At 36.7% G+C, this 19,150-nt stretch overlaps 1 protein-coding gene across 3 annotated transcripts in view; it reads left to right on the top strand.

Moving 5' to 3' along the window:
- Positions 1-19,150, top strand: part of UNC13C (unc-13 homolog C) — a 222,028-nt gene that overhangs the window by 14,229 nt on the left and 188,649 nt on the right. For all 3 annotated transcript variants that reach the window (XM_054077487.1, XM_054077486.1, XM_054077488.1), the window contains exon 7: positions 16,561-16,627. In XM_054077487.1, coding sequence (XP_053933462.1) covers positions 16,561-16,627 — 67 coding nt within the window. The remainder of the gene's footprint in view (positions 1-16,560; positions 16,628-19,150) is intronic.

The raw sequence follows: 19,150 nt of genomic DNA, 5'->3' as shown, positions 1-19,150 counted from the left end.
TATTGCATAGCTATATGTTCTGTAAACACTGTACTGTGTGACAGCAGTTTATATTAGGAGTACTAATGACACTAAATTATAATAATCAGAGCAGCATAAAATTGAAAAATATAAATGGAACAGTGATGGATTTGTATTCCTACATAATTTCAGAAATTAAGAATACAGCTTGTTTTTAAAACTAGCAAGAAAGACCAGAAGCACAACAACAAATTTGTTCTGACCTTTTCTTTGGAACACAACTGATCTTGAGGATTTGCATAATGAAATTATAGTTCATGCAGACTGGTAGCTATGTTATTGTTTAGATAGTATCTGTTGATTTCCAGCTACTTTTCACAAATCCCAAAGTCTTGGATACCTTTACAGTATATATCAGTATATATTCCTCTTTAAGTATTGTAAAGATTTTCTGTGTGCCTTGTTTGCGTTGAGACACTAAAATACTTTCCTGGTTCAGCATTGTGCCCAGGTGGCCAAGAAGGCCAATGGCATGTTGGCTTGTATCAGAAGCGGCGTGGCCAGCAGGTCCAGGGAGGGGATTCTGCTCCTGGACTCAGCACTGGGGAGGCCGCACCTCGAATCCTGTGTTCAGTTCTGGGCCCCTCTCTCCAAGAAGGATGTTGACGCTCTGGAGCGTGTCCAGAGAAGAACAATGAAGCTGAAGAAGGGGCTGGAGTACAAGTCTTGCGAGGAGCGGCTGAAGGACCTGGGGTTGTTTAGCCTGGAGAAGAGGAGGCTGAGGGGAGACCTTATCGCTCTGTACAACTGCCTGAAAGGAGGTTGTAGAGAGGTGGGTGCTGGGCTCTTCTCCCAAGTGACAGAGGACAGGACAAGGGGGAATGGCCTCAGGCTGCGCCAGGGGAGGGTCAGACTGGATATCAGAAAAAACATTTTCACAGAAAGGGTCATTGGGTGTTGGCAGAGGCTGCCCAGGGAGGAGGTGGAGTCACCTTCCCTGGAGGGGTTTAAAAGACAGGTAGATGAGGTGCTAAGAGACATGGTTTGGTGGCAGATGGGAATGTCTGGACTGGATGACCCTAGAGGTCTTTTCTTACCTGGCGATTCTATGATTCTATGAAATAAGTGAATGGATGTATATATAAGGAGGGAGGTGATGCGATAATGGAATTTAACTGTTACATTCAGCTACTGCAAGTTTTCTTTTCAGTTTCAAATGGATCCTACACCAGTGATTAGTTGCTTCTGTGGAGGGAGGTTTCCCTGTACCTTCTCTTTTCCCTGTACCTTCTTGATTTCACAATGCAGTGCGTTCAAAAGCAGTATTGCCTTAATTTCTATTGCTTGACTCTGATGTCAGCTCACTCTCCTCTCGAGTATGGTGGTACATACAAATCTTTGTCCTCATCCTATTTAATAAATGTCAGGTTGGTTGTTTTAAAGGTAAATTTATTACCTGAATTATTTTACAGATTTGGTACTGGCTAATGCAAAATGTTATTCTAGTATGCCACTGAATAGGTACAGAGAAGGGCACAGAAGCTGGCGAATGGTCAGGAGCACCAGTCTTACGAGGAGCGGCTGAGGGAACTGGAGTTGTTTAGCCTGGAGAAGAGGAAGCTGAGAAGAGACCTTATCACTCTCTACAACTACCTGAAAGGAGGTGGTTGGAAGGTGGGGATTGGTCTTCTCCCCCAAGTAATTAGCAATAGAATGAGAGGAAATGGCCTCGAGTTCTACCAGGGGAGGTTTAGATTGGATAGTAGGAAAAATTTCTTTACTGAAAGAGTGATCAAGCATTGGACCAGGCTGCCCAGGGAAGTGATGGAGTCACCATCCCTGAAGGTGTTAAAAAAAAAATGTAGGTATGGCACTTTGGGACGTGGTTTAGTAGGCACGGTGGTGTTGGACGGATGGTTGAACCCGATGATCTTAGAGGTCTTTTCCAACCTTTATGATTCTATGAAATACAAAGGGCAGGTAATGGAGAGAAAAGGTTAGAGTTGTTGCTAGCAGCTTTGTATTGTGGAACTGCAGATTTACAGGAGACAGAAGAGTGCTTGTAAGGTGAGTGCTTGCTCTCGTCTAAGTGGAATAACTGAGCTATCACCCGTACGTAGAAGATAACCACATGAGTCATTTGCTTTTCTAAATCACTGGAGCAATTAAATATTTAACTATTGCTTTTTTTTTGTGGTATAGAGTAAGCACTGTGAAACTAGAAATGCTGGTGAGTGAAAGACGACAACCAGCAGACTATCATCTTCTGTTAGAGCACTCTCTGGTCATTCAATATTTCTCACCTATCAGCTTGCCACGAATGCTCATGGAGATGAACATTTTGCCTAGCGGGGTTACAGTTAGCTCTGCTTCCTCTGTGTGAGAGGGGAGAGGGAGATACTCCAGAGAGCAGCTCAATATAGCCACTCCTCTTAATCACGGGTCTTGATACTCAAACCTAAAGCTTTGGTGTGATGATCAACTTAATCTGGTCGAACACTGTGCCAAGAAATCTGGACTGAAGGAACATCAGCTATTATTTATGATAAGAAGATCAAAAAAATGCCTGAACAAAAGCATATAACCAGATAAATGTCCCCTTTCAGAGAAAAAAAAAAAAAAAAAAGCTTCAAAGCTTCTATCAACAGGTCTTAGGTGTTACAGGGGTTTGTGACTAGCTCTAACAATAGATAATTAAAGGTAGTGTGTTCCCCAACTCAATATATTTTGCTTCTTTTAAATCAAATTGGACCTATTGACAGTCTTGACTTTCTGAGAGCTTAAGAAAGGAAGAGAAGCAAGTTCTGACATGATATGGATGTTGCAAATAATTGATTGCATCTGGAGAGCGGGAAAGGTATTTGATTCCATTTTGAAGCTAATGAATTTACTGAGGCAGGCTACCACACTTTCTGGAATTATTCCAGCAGGAAATTAATTTTTTTTTGTCAATGTGCTTTGAACAAGCAACAACATTGTGGAAAAACAGATGAGGGAAAGATAATCACTGTGTTTTTGCTTCCTTGAATGTGGAAGAAGATGATGCATAATGGGTGAAAGAGGCAAGGAATCAAGTGGTAACAATCGTATGACTTCCTTGCCATCACCTTCTGTTGAGCATAGTGCAGTGCTGAGGAGGGAGAACAGCCAGCAGCCTCCGAGTGCATCGCTCAATAGTGGTGTCTGAGCAGAGAGAGCTTTCTATGTGTTGGTATAATCACTTTCTATGTGTTGGTATAATCGCAAAGGCAAACTGAAGGGAAAAATACTATCTACTGTTAATTTTGGCTTTCAGATCAGCTGTCACAATCTGTATTACTTTTTATTCATAGTGTCCTCTATCCCTACAGTAGCTCAGGAAAGACACAACCTGTGAGCAGCTGATGCTCAAATAGGTGTGTTAGAATCATAGAATTGTTTGGGTTGGAAGGGACCTTAAAGATCATCCAGTTCCATGGGCAGGGACACCTCCCACTGGCTCAGGCTGCCCAAGGCCCATCCAACCTGGCCTTGAACACCTCCAGGGATGGGGCAGCCACAGCTTCCCTGGGCAACCTGGGCCAGGGCCTCATCGCCCTCACGGTGAAGAAATTCCTCTTTATGTCCAGTCTAAATCTGCCTCTCTCCAGTTTAGACCCATTGTGTTGTACTGATCAGGTCTCGAACAGGGCCTTGGGAAATGCAGCAAGAGTATATGGAGTCCCAGGCACTTGATTAATGTTTAAGTGATGTCTAACAGCAGTGGTACCAGAAAAATAGTTTAAACACAGGAGAAACGACGATAAAAGCTATTACATTATTCATTCATATATTCTCTGAGAGGATAACATGTTGAGTATGCACTTAAATGACCTTCATGTACAGTAAAAAGGCAGAGTCGTAGTGCACAGAGCTGCAGCACAAAGTTACTAGGATGTAAACGAGTCTGCAAAAAGGTCATCAAACTCATGGGCACAGTTAACCAGTCGACTGTAGATATATAAGATGCTGCAGCATCATTCTGGCCGTTGTGATCCTTGGCTTGTTTACACTCACTAGCAAGTTCTTGCAGGGTCTTTACAGAGAAGTACAAGCGCTTCCTTAGGGTGAGAACTGTCACTGATGGCAGCAGGATTCAAGAGCTGTTTCTCTATGTTCTTTTTAAGCACATGTCCAGTCGTTAGCATATCATCTGAGCTGACACGTCTCCATTCACCAGAGATCTGAGCCAGTTAAGTGAAAGCAAAAGAAATTAACCTAACCTGACTACAGAGTTCTTTCCTTTGCCTCTTTGTCCCAGATAATTTTATTGAATTTAAATTAACATTTGTGTTACTAAATTGAGGGCCACCACTGAATTACAATTAATACTTTTAAATTGAAGGGTCTTTTTGTCTATTAATAGGTATTTTCAAAGATTATGAACAGAAAGGTGATGATTGTTTTAAAATTTAATTAAACATAGAGCCGTGTATCTATTCAAAATAACTGCATTTGTACTTTAAAAATACATAATAAATATCTGAGGAGTTGAGGGAGTAGGTTAGACTATTTGTTTTGAATGGCTGTATTAAAAAACAAATTTAACTCTCCTGTAAATATTTGCGTATTAATGTGTACAAAATTTCTTCATATCTGCTCTTTGCAGTGATATTTAATTGTCTGTTCTTTGTTTATGTACATAAATGGTGTTTATCACAGTTGATTCTAGATATAGACTGATAGCTAATTAGGTGTAACTGATTAACTTTTTCCATAAATCATAAATTAACTAAATCAGAACTTGAAGGATGTGGTAAATGATTAAGTGACTTCTTATTAGAGCAATATATCTTCTCCCAAGAGTCCCAAAAAAAAAAAGAGAAAGGGAAAATACTGTTAAAAACCAATCTCAGTTTTGCTCCAATGAAAATAATTAATCACTGACTGACTGTAATATTTAAAAAATCAGCAATCAAGTATTTTAATATATACTTCATTTCAGCTGTGTATGCTAATCATATGATAAATCAATTGTTTCATTTTGTATGCATTATTAGTGTCCAGTGCAGAATGCTACTACTTGCAAGAATAAGAATTTAGTGGTTGATTTCGTTGGTACCATTCAGGTACAAATATGTTGCTGTATATCTGGAACAGCCACAAATATACAGATTTTACACCAGAATGACTGAAAACTTAGTGCCTTATAATTTAGAAATATATAAATATTTCTAAATATTTATATTTAGGACAGATGAATGCATATTTGCTGTAATTATATGCTGCTTCTGGAAAAACATTATATGCTGCCTAAAAACCCATGCTAGAGCTATATAGATTTTATGGACAAAGTTGGGTTTGAATATTTTGTTCTAAAGTATTTGCCTTTGACAGTGTTTCCTTCAATCGGATGTTTTGGGTGATGGTAAATGCTGAGTAATAAAAGGAGATACAGTTCTAAAACTGAACTTCATGATTTGCAACCACTCGCCATGTTGTTTTTAATGTAGTAGTCATTAAACTGATATTAATTAAAGTAACTATAGTATGACAGCAACATATAGATTTTTTCCAAACATATGAAAACTGAAAATAAAGTTTAAGTGTGACAGTCCTAAATGTGATGGAGGTAAATGACTTCCTAAAAATGTAATTAATCTTCCCTGTTTTTAAATACAGAAAGGCAAACATTTGCTAAGGCTTAAATTCAGTTGAAGTGATCAGTTTACAGTCATTCATCCAGTAATCTGTTTAATTATTCATGCCCAGATAACAGAAAACTTGATAGGCAGGCATAAAATTATTTTTAAACCATGAAAATTTCTATCTCCAGCCCAGGTCAGGAATTCCCAGAGCTAACACTGGATTTCCAATACATCGCTAGAGCTGTTTTAGCAGGTGTATTAGCATTGTTCATACGTTTGTTTTATGCTGTGATCGTTCAATGACAGATTGTTCCTCAAAGTTGTGTTACAGAATAGCTAAACATAACTGATCTTCCATGATGGGTTATATTTTCCTTTCATGTTTATGGCCAAAAAGAAATAAGTTCCCAAAGAAAGAAAAGGAGGAGGCAGGCTAACAAAAAGTGTAGGTCACACGGAAGACTATGCAAGAGTTCTCAGCCTTTAAGGACCGACATATTACTTTTAAAATATAAAAAGCAGTTGATATTGTAATTAGTGTGGGGGAGTTGCATTTCATTATTATTCTCAGGCTGTTATTTAAACTGAAGCCACGTGCTCCGTGATTGCTGTCCCTGTGCCGCTGGTTTAGAGAGCTCCAGTTGTGTTATTGTGCTTTACTTTCTCATGACTGATACTGGGCTTTTCCGCACATTTGCAGAAGAGAACCACTGCTTCCCAGGGCAGCAGCTTCATGTGTTCAGGAAAGCTGGGAGGAACATCACACTATGAGATGTTCCATATGTATTTTAAGTGGTTAAGCTGCTCCAGTCAACACCGCAGTGCGCGTTCAGATGTATCGTGCTCACTGCGGATTGTGGTGTTCTGGCTTTGTTTTTACTTCTGAGGAGGCGAGTGCTGCCTCCAAGAGAGGTTTTCCAGGCAGTGACTTGGGTAGAATTCAATTTGGCTAAACAAAGATGCCCAGCTCTGTTTGAAACTTCCCTGTAATTCCTTCAGGATCGAACTGCCAGATTAAATGTAAATACTTAGTCTCCTGTTCCTCCTCAAACCCTTTACTTATGAGTAAAATAATCTAAATGAAATTATTATAACTAATTGAGCTATATCAAATCTGTTTTTAAGATGATGTCTGAACCTGGAAGCAGAAATCGTAGCTGATATATGTAAATCTTCACAGGATATTGAAAGAGGAAATGAGTTTCTTGTATCTTCTAGTTTGCATAAATAGCACAATATTAAGGGTCTTTAAGATGGAAATCAACATTATTTTCTCATTTCTGTAGTATGTAGTGTAGGAGAATCTCCATCTGAGATTTGTGTACTGCTTAATACGAGTAATGCTTTTCAATATGTGGTTATTTCCTACAGCACAAAATACTGGTTTCTAGTCTTTATTTTAAATGCAAATAAGGAAATATTGAGTCAACATTAATTATTGATTTATATTTAAATGGGAAGGTAGATAAAGCAACCTGACTTTTTAAGCTACAGAAAAATTATGTAAAGGACAACTAGCAGAATTTTCTTAAATAAATGGCCATGTTATCACATAATATTAGTAAAAGCTGTTGTACATCTTGTGAAAACTCATCTACTTTAAACTTACTTTCTCTTAACCTGGTGTTGTAATGTTAGACTCTCATCAGTGCAAGTACCCTGAGAGTACAGAAACATAAGGAGAAACATCCAATGTCCAGAATAGTTCAAAAGAAGAGCGTGTGAATACCGATAAGTGTATACTGCAGGTCTTTTTATTTTCTGCTTTAAAAGAGCTGTTTTATTTTTCTCTAGGTAAGAGTTTAACTCATGTAATAGTTCTGTGTTCCAAAGGCAAGGTAAAATGGCTGTTTATATCAAACACCCACCAACTGAGTGATTTCCCTGAATATGAACTATTTTCACATATTAAAGAGCTTTCCTCTGAGCTTTTTGACTACTTGGGCAACTGTTTTTTACTTGATTTATAGAAAGCACTGTGGATAGGTAGGTATTCTGCTTTAGGAGGTGTTTGGTTTAGTTTTATAGATCAGTCATTGAAAACCGCAAATAAAGAAAGTTATTAATTTAATTTAATACAATAAAGCAGATCTTTTCAATAAGAGAAAATTATTGTAATAGTGGCTTACAGTCTTTTGTAAAATGAAGCCCTTTTGAATCGCACTGTAGTTCTGAGAGTTAATTGCATTGTCCTCCAGTCTTAATTCTCATCTGTCACTCAGGCTAACGTGCTTATTGATGATCCTTCCTGCTCTGCTGCCCTTTCCAAGTTCAGTTCCACCCTCTTGCTTTTCTCAAATGTGTTTTTCCTTCACATCTTCTGTGCCTTAGAACTACTGTTCTTGGAGTTCTTAAAAACCTACTTTAAAAAAATAAATTTCTGAAGAATTTTAAAGAATGTATAATTCCACAGCAAGAAAGGTATAGACCAAGCTTGCACTACAGCTGGAGATAATAAATCTGATAAATATAGTTAGTTTGAAGTTTAGGACATTGTAATGGGGTTTGTTATATGCCTCTACTTTGTTTATTACAATATCAACTTTACAGTTTTTACCAGTTTTATCTTATATGTTAAAAAAAACAAACATGGAAAGAAGAAAAACGACAGTTAGCAGTAGGTGGAGAAAACATTGCACTTGAAAGAGATTGAGAAGAACGACATTGAGAGAATTGAGAAAAATGAACATTTAGAGAATTGACAATTCTGTCAGAAAAAAACCAATGAATTATGTATAAAAATATAGTAGAGACCAAAACAGTTTTACTTTGACAAGGTAAATTGCAGTTTAAAGCAAATGATGGTGAGCTGCTATGACATGTTGATGTACATTTTCTTTCCTAGGATTATCCTGAATAGATATTGGTAGGTTATTTTTTGGTTGTGTTTTTTTTTTTTTTTTTTTAAGTTAAGTGCTTTAATTCACACCATGAAGTTCTCTGTGAGATCCATTTAAAAGTTTGCTGTAAAATTATGTAGTGTACAGCTCTCAATCTGATCTGAAAGCAAAAATCTTCATACCTAGCTGAATCTTGGGAAACATAGATTGCAAAATTAAGGCTTTGGGTAATTGAAGATGAGCCAATGCATCGAGCTGCTCGCCAAGGGACGGGCAGTTGGGCATGGGCACAGCCAGCAAGGCAGGGGCTTCACCAGCCGGTGCCCCATCCCATCACCCCCAGGCAAGCCTGGGAACAGCACTTAATCGCTACAAAACAGACACGTTTGTGGGGATGAAACAGATCTGAGGTCAAACTGATAAATCAACTCTTGCAGATCCCAATCAGGTCTAGTGATGGCAGCCAAGGTGAGACACAGCAGCATGATCACCGGGCAGGTCCATAACAATGAAGTAAGGTTGAGCTCAAGCCAGGAAAGAAGTCCCAGAGCGATGGTTTAGATCAGTGGGTACATAGGCAGAGCTGTACTTGAGCTCTGAATAACTTACAGAAATGAGGTTTTATGTTTTTGGTAATCAGTTTAATATGGCACAATTTTTGAATATACATTTTTTTCAAGTCATTCCTTGTTTTTGAACATGATTTCCTATTCTAGTCTAGGAATGAGATAATAACGGAGAAACTTCCAGTAGGAGAAGAGGTATGGTATCTAGTTCTGGCACAAATGATACAGTCTAGTTTGATAGCCTGCAGTATATCTAAAATAACCTAAAATCCTAAATTATAAAATAGGTTGTGTATTAAAATAAAATGTAAATATCTTTGTCAGATGGCAGAGATTTAACTACTATTAATGTTTTCCAGTATCAATCCCTATCAATCCATACCATTTTGCTCCTCTCAGTAATCAGTTCTTATAACTTCATTTTCTTTCAGTCTTTTTACAAATGTCTGTTTTGCTTGTGATTATTGGAAGTGTTCTGGTGTTTCTTTTGCAACCTATTATGACCTGATAATGAGCTTTAATTAACTTCATTATTAATTCATGGTGTATTGTTTGTTATGGTGGTGACCTTTCACAGCAAATGACAAATTAAATGGAATAGGAAAGACTTTTGGTTATTTTTCTGTCATAGATTAATTAATGTCTATGCCTTCTTAAGTGTTTCTATTCTTGTGTGACTGTATTAACACTTTACTGTTTTGCAGCTATTTAATCTTTCTTTCCCAAAAAGTTTACATGCTATAAAAATTAGCACAGTTTACTTAGACCTTACTTCTATAAGCAGTAATTTAAGTAGCATTGTCAGCTTCTGGGAACTAGTTTATCTAATTAATCCTTACAGCTGTATGTAAAAGATGTATGTTCAGTCTCAGTATTCCCTTGAAACTACTAAGAAGAGCTTCTCATTCATAGAAACACTACAGCAGTCAAGATAGGTATCAGCTTTTGTGCAGGGAAATTCCCTTTGTCCATATGAGTTGCTCTTCAAAAATCAAAACACAGCCAGTTTCAGGTAGTGGCACAAGAAGCCAACAGTAAGAGCTATACAACAGAGGAGAAAAGAGAGCTCCTGTGGGAAGAGGAGCAAATGTTTATGAAAAAATCCATTAGGCTCCTATTGCTTTGCCATATTTCATCTTTAAGCTGCATCCTTGGAAGATATGAACACGTTCACGTGCAGGGTAAAGTTCACTGGAATTAATTTACTACATTTGAATAGCAATTACTTGGTTACAAACTCATAGCCTGAATTTTGATTGGTTTACAGTGAAAGCAGTAAGAGACATATTATAAATTCATGTTACTCTTTCTTTTTTTTTTTTCTCCCCACTATCTTCAAAGATAATGTTCTGCAGCAATGTAGGGGAAAATATGAGCTATTACTTACTGGCATGATACTAGGTATACCAAGATAAAAATCTCAAGTGGTAGTTTTGACTGATCTGAATGACAGCTTTCAGTCCAGTTCACAGCTTTGAGTGGTAAGAATTGGAATTTAAATATTTTAGGCATGGATTACTGTACATCTTTGTTTTCACAGACTTAAGCACCAGCCCTTCAGTTGCAGTGATTCTTCAGAATAAGGTTTAAGGTAATTGAATAAGTTCCTCCAGCATAATGAAAACAAGATGCCACCTGATCTTGCAAACCAAAGCTTTTGAGAATGGTGCACATTAATGTTTGAGAAAAATAGTTCCTTGAATAACAAGAAAATCCTACAGTGTTGAATCCAAAATGCATCTATATCTTTTGAAGTCTAAGTGACCGAAAAAGTAAAAATCTATGCATTTGCTAAGTTTTCTCCTAAATAATTTTGTAATTGTGTCAGAAGCATAATAAAATGTTCTTTGGCTTTCACTGTAAACCCTATCCAAGTATTTGTTCTCAGTATTAATCCAAATTCCTATATAAAACATATTGCCTTTTGGTTTTGTGTATGTATGTATGTCAGCTTCTGCACTTGATGAAATTCTAACTATTCAAGATTCACAAAAGGATCTTTCAGTGTTTTGAATCATAGAATCATAGAATCACTAGGTTGGAAAAGACCTCTTAGATCAGAGTCCAACCATTCCTATCTGCCACTAAACCGTGGCCTTGAGTTTTGCTGTTAGCGTGGAACAGAATTCCTCTATTGTACTGTAGAGTTGTGCCCTGGAGATTGTTTGGTTTGTCACAACGTGTAAACGGTAGTATTAATCAACCTATTTCACAGAGGTTCTAACAGTAGGTCTTGATTGACAACTTACTTTATGCCTCTCTACCTGGTTTTGCATTAGGGAAAAAAAAAAAGTACCTAAAGATGACAAAATGAACTTTGTACCAGGATCCCGTGGTTTGAGGACATTTTTAGGAATGTGTTCCTCCATGTTCCCCTAATGGTTCCAATTTCATCCTTCTAAATTGCCATTTCCTGATAATTGGTATGTATAATTTTGCTTCTATGTTTCTTCTGTCACCGTAGTTTAAATTTTCTGATTATGATTATAAAGAGAACTTATGTGATTTCAGTTTAGTTTAGCCCTTTATTTTAGCTGCTGTCTTGTTTATGTATGGAAGCTATCTTTAATCTTGAGTTTGCGATTTGTCCGGCTCCAGTAAAGTTGTATTGAAGAGAGATTTTTACCTCCTTTCACATCAAAGTCAAAAGTTATATTTCTCATAGAGATCAGTCATTCCTTTAAAATGCTTAGAGCAGAAGATGTTATTTCATTACTGTAATGTTGCTCTCAAAATACAAGCTAATATGATAAAATTTAGTAGTTTGTCCTGAAGAAACAAAGGCCTCACAGGTTTAGTTTTAAGACAAACGAGCAGCCAAAACCCATCAAGAACACGGTAGTGTAAACTATTTGAAGTGAAAACTCATAGAACTGATGTAAACATATGATTGAAGAGGATAATATAGCTACTGGAACTTATGATTGTAGGCAATAAAAATGCAAATACAAAAGAAAAAAGTGTAGGTAAATTTTAAACTAAAATTTTACCGTAGAGGTCAGTAACTGGTTGCTGACTTATCAGCAAGTTTTGTTCTCTGCTCTGGTGTTTGGAAAACTAAATTTCTAAGTGCAACTGAAGTGTCTGCAAATGGGAACCTGTGTAGGGGTATGGATTTAATGTTGTTAAAAATATATCTTGGAGCAAAGTTTGCCTCCTGTCATCACTGAGACACAAAAGTATTTATATGAGGTAGTTGGATAATGCTGAATATATATGAATTTATGCTAGGCTTAGAAAAAGCAAGTCTTGCTGTGACGTGGCCAACTGGAAACCCAGCTCACTTAATTCTCCTTTGTAATTTTATCAAGTCGTTTACTTACTGTTAACAGGATTATAGCTGAGATGGAAATGTACCATCTACTGCTTCCTAGTGTTTTACTAAACTGCTGCTTATTGCACGGCTTTTTAACATTATATTAATTCTTTTATCTGTCTTGTATAACTGAAGTATATGAAATGAATTTAAATGGAATTATAGCTTCATAGTACCATAATTCTTAATGGGATACCATTTATATAGCTTCATATCCCAAGTACACTTCCCAGTAAGACTAGTGGTCCCTTCTATGTGCATGAGCTGGTTTAAAAGCTAGTGATGGAAAGCACTTGGATTTCAGCTGGAAATTATATTAGTGCAGTCAGCCTCAGATCATGTCCTGGCAGGCGCTGTAAGAAGGATGAGTTTATTGTAGCTGAGGTGCATGTAAAACACCGATGGGCAAGGCTGTGGTAGCAACCTCTGCATCCAGCGCTTCAGTCCACCAACAGTTAGAGAGAGTCCCGAAGAACTCATTCTGCTGTAATCTAAATGAGTACTGGATGTGTAAATCCTTCCCCAAAATTCTTATGAATCACATACTTCCAATGCACATTAAATTGTGTGTATTTCAGATGTTTTAGCATTAGAAGTGTAGTACTTGAAAGTACTCCTTTTGGTATTCTAAAGAGCACAGAAACTTTTCTTAATCTCTAATTATCCTTTCTTATCCTCCTCCTGAACTATAAAAGAATGCAGAATAAAACAAGAAATTACCATCAGCACCCTTACCCCGTATTCTTACAAGAATGACCATTATCAGAACTCCCTGAAAAGCATATTTAAACGAAGCAAAACAAACCAGGCAAACAAACAAATAATCACAGTTTTGTGGTATTGTACTACTCAAGTACAATTCTACTTGTTCTGTCCATTAGAGCTTGATTTAACCACAAGATATTAGGTCTAGCATGACTTTTTCTAGCGGAGAGTGAAATTGCTGATTAAAAGACATCATAATGCATCATACACAGTATAATTATTTCAGTTTTTCTTAGTAGTTTATTTATAGTTATTCAAAGCTGACAAAATCGACATTCGTGATGAACAGTTAGAAATCAATGCAGATGTTCAGGACTGCCTATTGCAAACAAATAAGCATTCAGAGGATGTCATTATTTGTCCATATGTAGCCATAACTGCTTTACGACAGTCTGTAGTGAGATTTAATTTTACAAGAAGTGCCATGAAAATGCAAATCATTACTGAAATACTAGACCAATTTTAATGTATTTGGGCAACAAAATTGAGAAGGAAAGCATCTATTAACTAAGCATCAGTGTAACTTGCATTTTCTACTAAAAATCCTTAGCTTTTGGTAAACCAGTCTGAACAGCCCTCATATTCGTGTAACTTGTGTGTTCCTTTGTATGTAACTGTCTTCTGCTGGTAAATTGACGGCAACATGACTGGCTATTTTAATCCTTGTGGCCAGGAGATGAGGAGGTCTGCCAAGTTTGGTGCACAGTGCGTCAAAGCTTTGACCTAGGCTTTGTTTAACTCATCATATCTAAATCTTGCTGGATCTCTCATTACGAGGCTTCTCTTCTAGTTTTTTCCCTTGTTGTTCTTGTGAACTCCACAGGTTTAGAGACCACAGTTGGGCACCATGTTCTAAGAACTGTGAATCAGGATGATTTTCAGGCACTTTTCTGGCATTTGTCTTGTCTTTTTCTAAGGTTTTTGGTTGCTTTACCGTGGGGGATTAATGCTCTTCTAATTACCAGCTATGTTTCCCTTATTTCTGACAATGCTTGTATGAAGTTCTAATTTGCTGTTATTATTTATGTCCTTTGTTTCAAAATACTATAGCAATCTATTTGTCTGGAACAAAATAAGTTCCTTGTCCTTCCTTCAGTTAGCAGTACAGGTCACTCCCAGGAGTATCTTGTGGTCTCTGCTACTTAGAATTCTGTAAGCTGCATTGACCCTTCTTACTTTCAGTTAAGGTGGAGAAAGCTGTTTTTCCTTGTTCCTTCTGAATCAACATTGACAACGAACTCTCCTTGAGGTTAATTACCTTCGTAATTCCTAAGGTTAATTATTACCCAGTGTTTTCAGTCTAGTTAAGAGCTTCAGGATGAAGTGAACTAATTATTAGTATGACTTGGCTGATTGACCTTACAATTACAAAAAGGTAAATAGATGTGAAAAGGAAAAAGGCTGAACCTGCAAACATACAGCCTCAGCGATGAGGGCAGGGGAAAAAAAACTTCTTCAAACTTCATTTTGCAGTGTTATACACTGAGCTGTGCATATCAGAGAGAAAATTTTTTCTCTTCAAACAAAAGAACACTATTCCAAAAGTCCAAGATAACTAACTGGTAATGTGTAAATCCAGGGATATCACTGAAGTATAATATAATTACATTCCAACTTTATTTAATAGACTGCTACTGTCCTCTGTAGGCTGTGCCTATAAAATTTTACTGTATACTTTTATTTTGCTACTTAGCTGTTATTGTACAAGGCAGTATCTTTTGAGACACTTAGTCTTGCAGACTCTATACTAATTATTTTAACCTGTGCTTGACAGCTGTGAACTGAAGTAGCATTTTTTCAGCTTGAACCACCGTTCTTCCCAGGTGTGGTAAATACCTGCATAATGAAACCTCATTATAATTTGCCTGTGTGACTCTGCAACTTGTGTGGAGCAGCCAATTGCATAACTGATTTATTAGAGTTCTGCTAATGATTTTTACCTCATTAAATGTAAGTTTTTTTTGCTGCGGTGGGTTTTTTTTGTGGGTGATATTGTTTTGTTTTGATTTCTTTCCTCGTAGAACTTTATTCCAGGCCTTGAAAGCTCTAAGTGGTTCCAGAGTGTCTTCTCAGTAACTCCTTTAGTGCTATTTCCAAAGACTTTGTAATGGTGCTATCTCTGTATCACAATGATGTGCTTTTGCTGAGGGAATTCAAAGGTTTCTGTTGTTTAACTGTCTTGATGGTTTTGGTTTTTTTGGGTTGTTGCTGGCTTGGGTTTTTTTCTTCTCTTCTGCCATTTGATGTCAAAGACCTTGTAATACTGACTTATGAAGCATAATAATCAGGAAATATATTCCTTTAGCAATGCTATTTTATGCTCTGTTAATAATATGAGGGACAGGGATCATGTCTTTTCAAGCCAGTATACTCTGGACAACAGAATTAATGGAACCCCCTCTAATCCAGAGGGGATACTGTGAGTAATTTTTCTCTTCTTGAATATATCTTAGTTTCTTCAGAATGTCTGGATAGATGGGAATTGTTTCAGAACTGCAGTTTAATGTTTTGTTACAGGAGACAAAATCAGGATATGGAGATACTGCCATGTGTTTTGCCATAGATACTGTCTAGTGTCTGCTTATTTTCCCCTTTAAACAAATCAAATATATATATGTTGTGTTCTAATTTTGCATTCAAATCACCATCAGGTCTGAGAACTTTTCACTGTAAACATGCTGTTTTTCTTTTATCAACTAACAGCCAAAGCAGAGAGCGGCAGGATAGTTGGAAATAAATGGAGAAAAGATGGGAGAAAAATGTGTTTCTATACCCTTGTCTTCAGTTGTAATGAAAAAGAGACAAAATAATACATACATTAGAAAAAAATCAAATTGTTATATTTGATTTTAAAATTCAAATACTAGAAAAAACTGTTTGAAATGGAATTTTGGGTTTTCTTAGATTGTTATTTTTATTTGCCTTTTTAAAAAAAAACTTGGCTGGAGTTGAAAATAGGTGTAAATAACAGAAAAATAACAGACTACTGTCTTCAACCTCATCATCCTCTGCAACAAATGCCAATCTAGGTCATGGTGTCATGTCATTAAGCAGAGATAACTGAAGTAATTCTTCCATCTTGAGGGCTAAATAGATCATAATGAAGTGTTTTCCTCCATTATTTTCTATAGCTTGTTTGTATTTAATATTGACAAAGCAGAATCACTTGTGCATCCGCTCACTGAAATGGCACTTACTGAACAGCTTATCATATTGAGTGCGAGGATGACAGTGTGTGACTTTGGATCAGGTCTTTTCCTGCTGAGTGTAAAGCTACCTTTATGCTAATTACCAGGATAAGTTTTCATAACTTTATATTGGAAATAACTTTCACAGAGATAGTATTTTCTATTATATGTAGGTTACAATATACAAAGGAAATACAGAGGAAATGGGGGATGGTTCTAGCTGACTTAGATCTGCTTGTCCATAAATTTCCAGAGTTCTTTCAAGTATTTTTTCACACTTTGTTCTGAGTACTTTTTATCACTCTGCTCTTTCTCCAGGAGAAATAAAGATCAAGCTGATGGAAGTAATTTTGCAAAGGCAAGATGGGCCAGGGCTATTCAGAAGGTAAGAACTGCTCTTAAATCTACTGATGTTACTGTAATTTAAAGAATTTTCTTACATGGAGAGAGAATTTAGTGTAAGGGTTCTAGTTCATGAAAACTGCTATTCAGTTACAGCAGAATCAGAGAACGTGACTGCTGAGTTTTTGATAGTGGAGACAATGCCTCCCTTTGGTTCTTAAATCTGTGCTGCTCTCATCTCAGGATTTTTTAGTTCTGAAACAGAGAATGAGATTCTGAAACTTGCTTTAGATGCATAAGAAATTATTGTAGCTTGGCCATTTTCTGTGTTTATCATGCAGAAACCATAACTACAGAATAATTTTTTATATTGAGATATATCAGTACTTCAATAATATTCAAAGAAAATTGTTTTGAGAACATTATTTTAATGTTTTTTCCCCCCAAAATCTTGCAAGTTCTACTACCTTAAAGGGCATTTTTTTTATTAGATGTGATGGTTAAGGGAAACTCTTATGGTCACTTGCTCTTCTTATGTGGTCAATAATGGTACCAAGTATTTTCTTTCTCCCTGTTACTACTAAACTGTATAAACATTGCTGCACATGGAACGGTTGGGAATTCAGATATCATTAGTTTTTGCTCAGGTCGCTCAGTAGTGCTGATCTGTCCTGTCAGTTGTGTCCCACTGCTACTTAAAAGAAAGGAATTAATAATACAACTCTTTCATCCCATTTTTTTGCATTGAACTGTTGACTCCCCAAGGTCTAATAAATATTTTGTGTGTTAAAAACTGCTTCTGATCACTACTCGCACAATGTGTGATATGGGAGAAATTAGTTTATAGAGGGAAGCTGTGTCTTGAACTAGAAAGTGAAAATACAGAAAAAGAATGCCATCATTTGCCTTCCAGCCTTGAGTACTGCAAAACTACTGCTAATAACTTCTGAGAAACACAAAAGTTATGTCTTTAGTGTGACCTGGTTACAGTGACCTATGAAAACCACAAAAAGTCATGGACTTATCTTCCTGTTTCGTTTGTGTGTAGGCCTTTTGGAAATACTGCTTATTCTCAGGCAGTGTATTGTACAAGGCCATTTCTGTGCTTTTATGGCAAACCAAATCTGTGTAGTGCTACATACTAGTCGAACCCCATCCAAGATGCAGTTTCATCAGTTTCTTTTGAGCTATTTTTCCCCTACTCTTTGGAAACCAGTTCCTATTCCTGAATTATGACTGAGTTTTGTTGTCTTCGTGATAGTTCATAGATGCGTGAAAATAGCAGAGAAAAAAAAAAAAGAGATCTGTTTATACTGGAGTGTCATGGGAAAAGTGCTTTTCAGTTTGACATGATCACAGTTTCTGCATCCTACTCTGTCTCTGGTTTGATCTTTTCTTTTTATGCCAAATGTTAACTCCCAGGACAAATCCTGGTCTAAGTGACAGCAAACACAACACTTGGATATGCCAAAAAATCCAGTTTTCTCTTGTAGACAGAGATTACAATAGTCTTAAGATGCCTTTTCAAAACTTCTTCTGTGAACAGTCACCTTTCAGTATTTAGTCAGTGGGATACATTTATTTCCAAGTTTAAAACCAAATAGCTAATGTAATTGGTCAGTAAATTTAACTTAGAATTTCACTGAGATGTAAAAAGAAGTGTTTGAATAAAGGAATGTTAATATTGTGCTTTTTCACACTACTATTCTTCAAAGTAATACTGAGGTTGTTGTTTAGAAGACGATTAAGTAAACAAGTTGATATGCATGATTTGTCATCTTGGGTTGTCACTGTGCCATTGAATTGCTTACTATAACAAAGTGGTTAAAATATCTCATTGCACAGAAATAAGGACAGATTGCTCAGCAGTTAATCTGGGACCAGGTCGGAGCTGAAATATGGTGACTTTCAAGTCTTTAAAGAATTTGAAGATGAAGTGTTTGGGAGTTATAAGCAAATACCTCATGGGGTACTGTTTTTGAAAAGAAGTAGGAAACTCCTATAAATATTTAAAGGGTCATTTAAATCTTGAGTCACTCTTTCATTGTAAACTGTGTTAGATGTGGTCTTCATGGGCATCTAAATCTACTTTTAGTAAAAACCTGGGACATGGGAGTGTGTGAAAACCCACCTTGTGAAGGACTGAGTTGTCTTGCAAAGAGAGATCTAGTTATCAAAGGGTAGGAAACCTTAATCTGAAAAGTATTTAAATCATTCTAACGCTACATAACTGAGTGTTATATTAGGATTTATTCCATGGTAATGGAAATGGTAAAACAGGGGAATGGCCATCTTTTGTATTCTCAGTTGGGTAGCTTGCATGCTTATCTTGATGCCCACCCCAAGCATGTGCCCGATGCTGCAGATTAGTCAGAACTCAGTTTTAAATCTATTCTTAATAACAGCCTTTTTTTTTTTTTCAGTAAATACTAGATGTGTATATAATTTAAAGTTGCGTGCTAGCATCTTATTCAACTAAGCTTTTTATTTTCCTGTGCCTATGCATACCTTAAGAGATCTTGCACAAAGCAAAATGAAATGTATGATCTGGTTCCTTGTTAAAGCC

This window comes from Cuculus canorus, chromosome 12, assembly GCF_017976375.1.
Source record: "Cuculus canorus isolate bCucCan1 chromosome 12, bCucCan1.pri, whole genome shotgun sequence".
In the NCBI taxonomy this organism is placed as follows: domain Eukaryota; kingdom Metazoa; phylum Chordata; class Aves; order Cuculiformes; family Cuculidae; genus Cuculus; species Cuculus canorus.
This window is presented reverse-complemented; position numbering and strand designations above follow the sequence as displayed.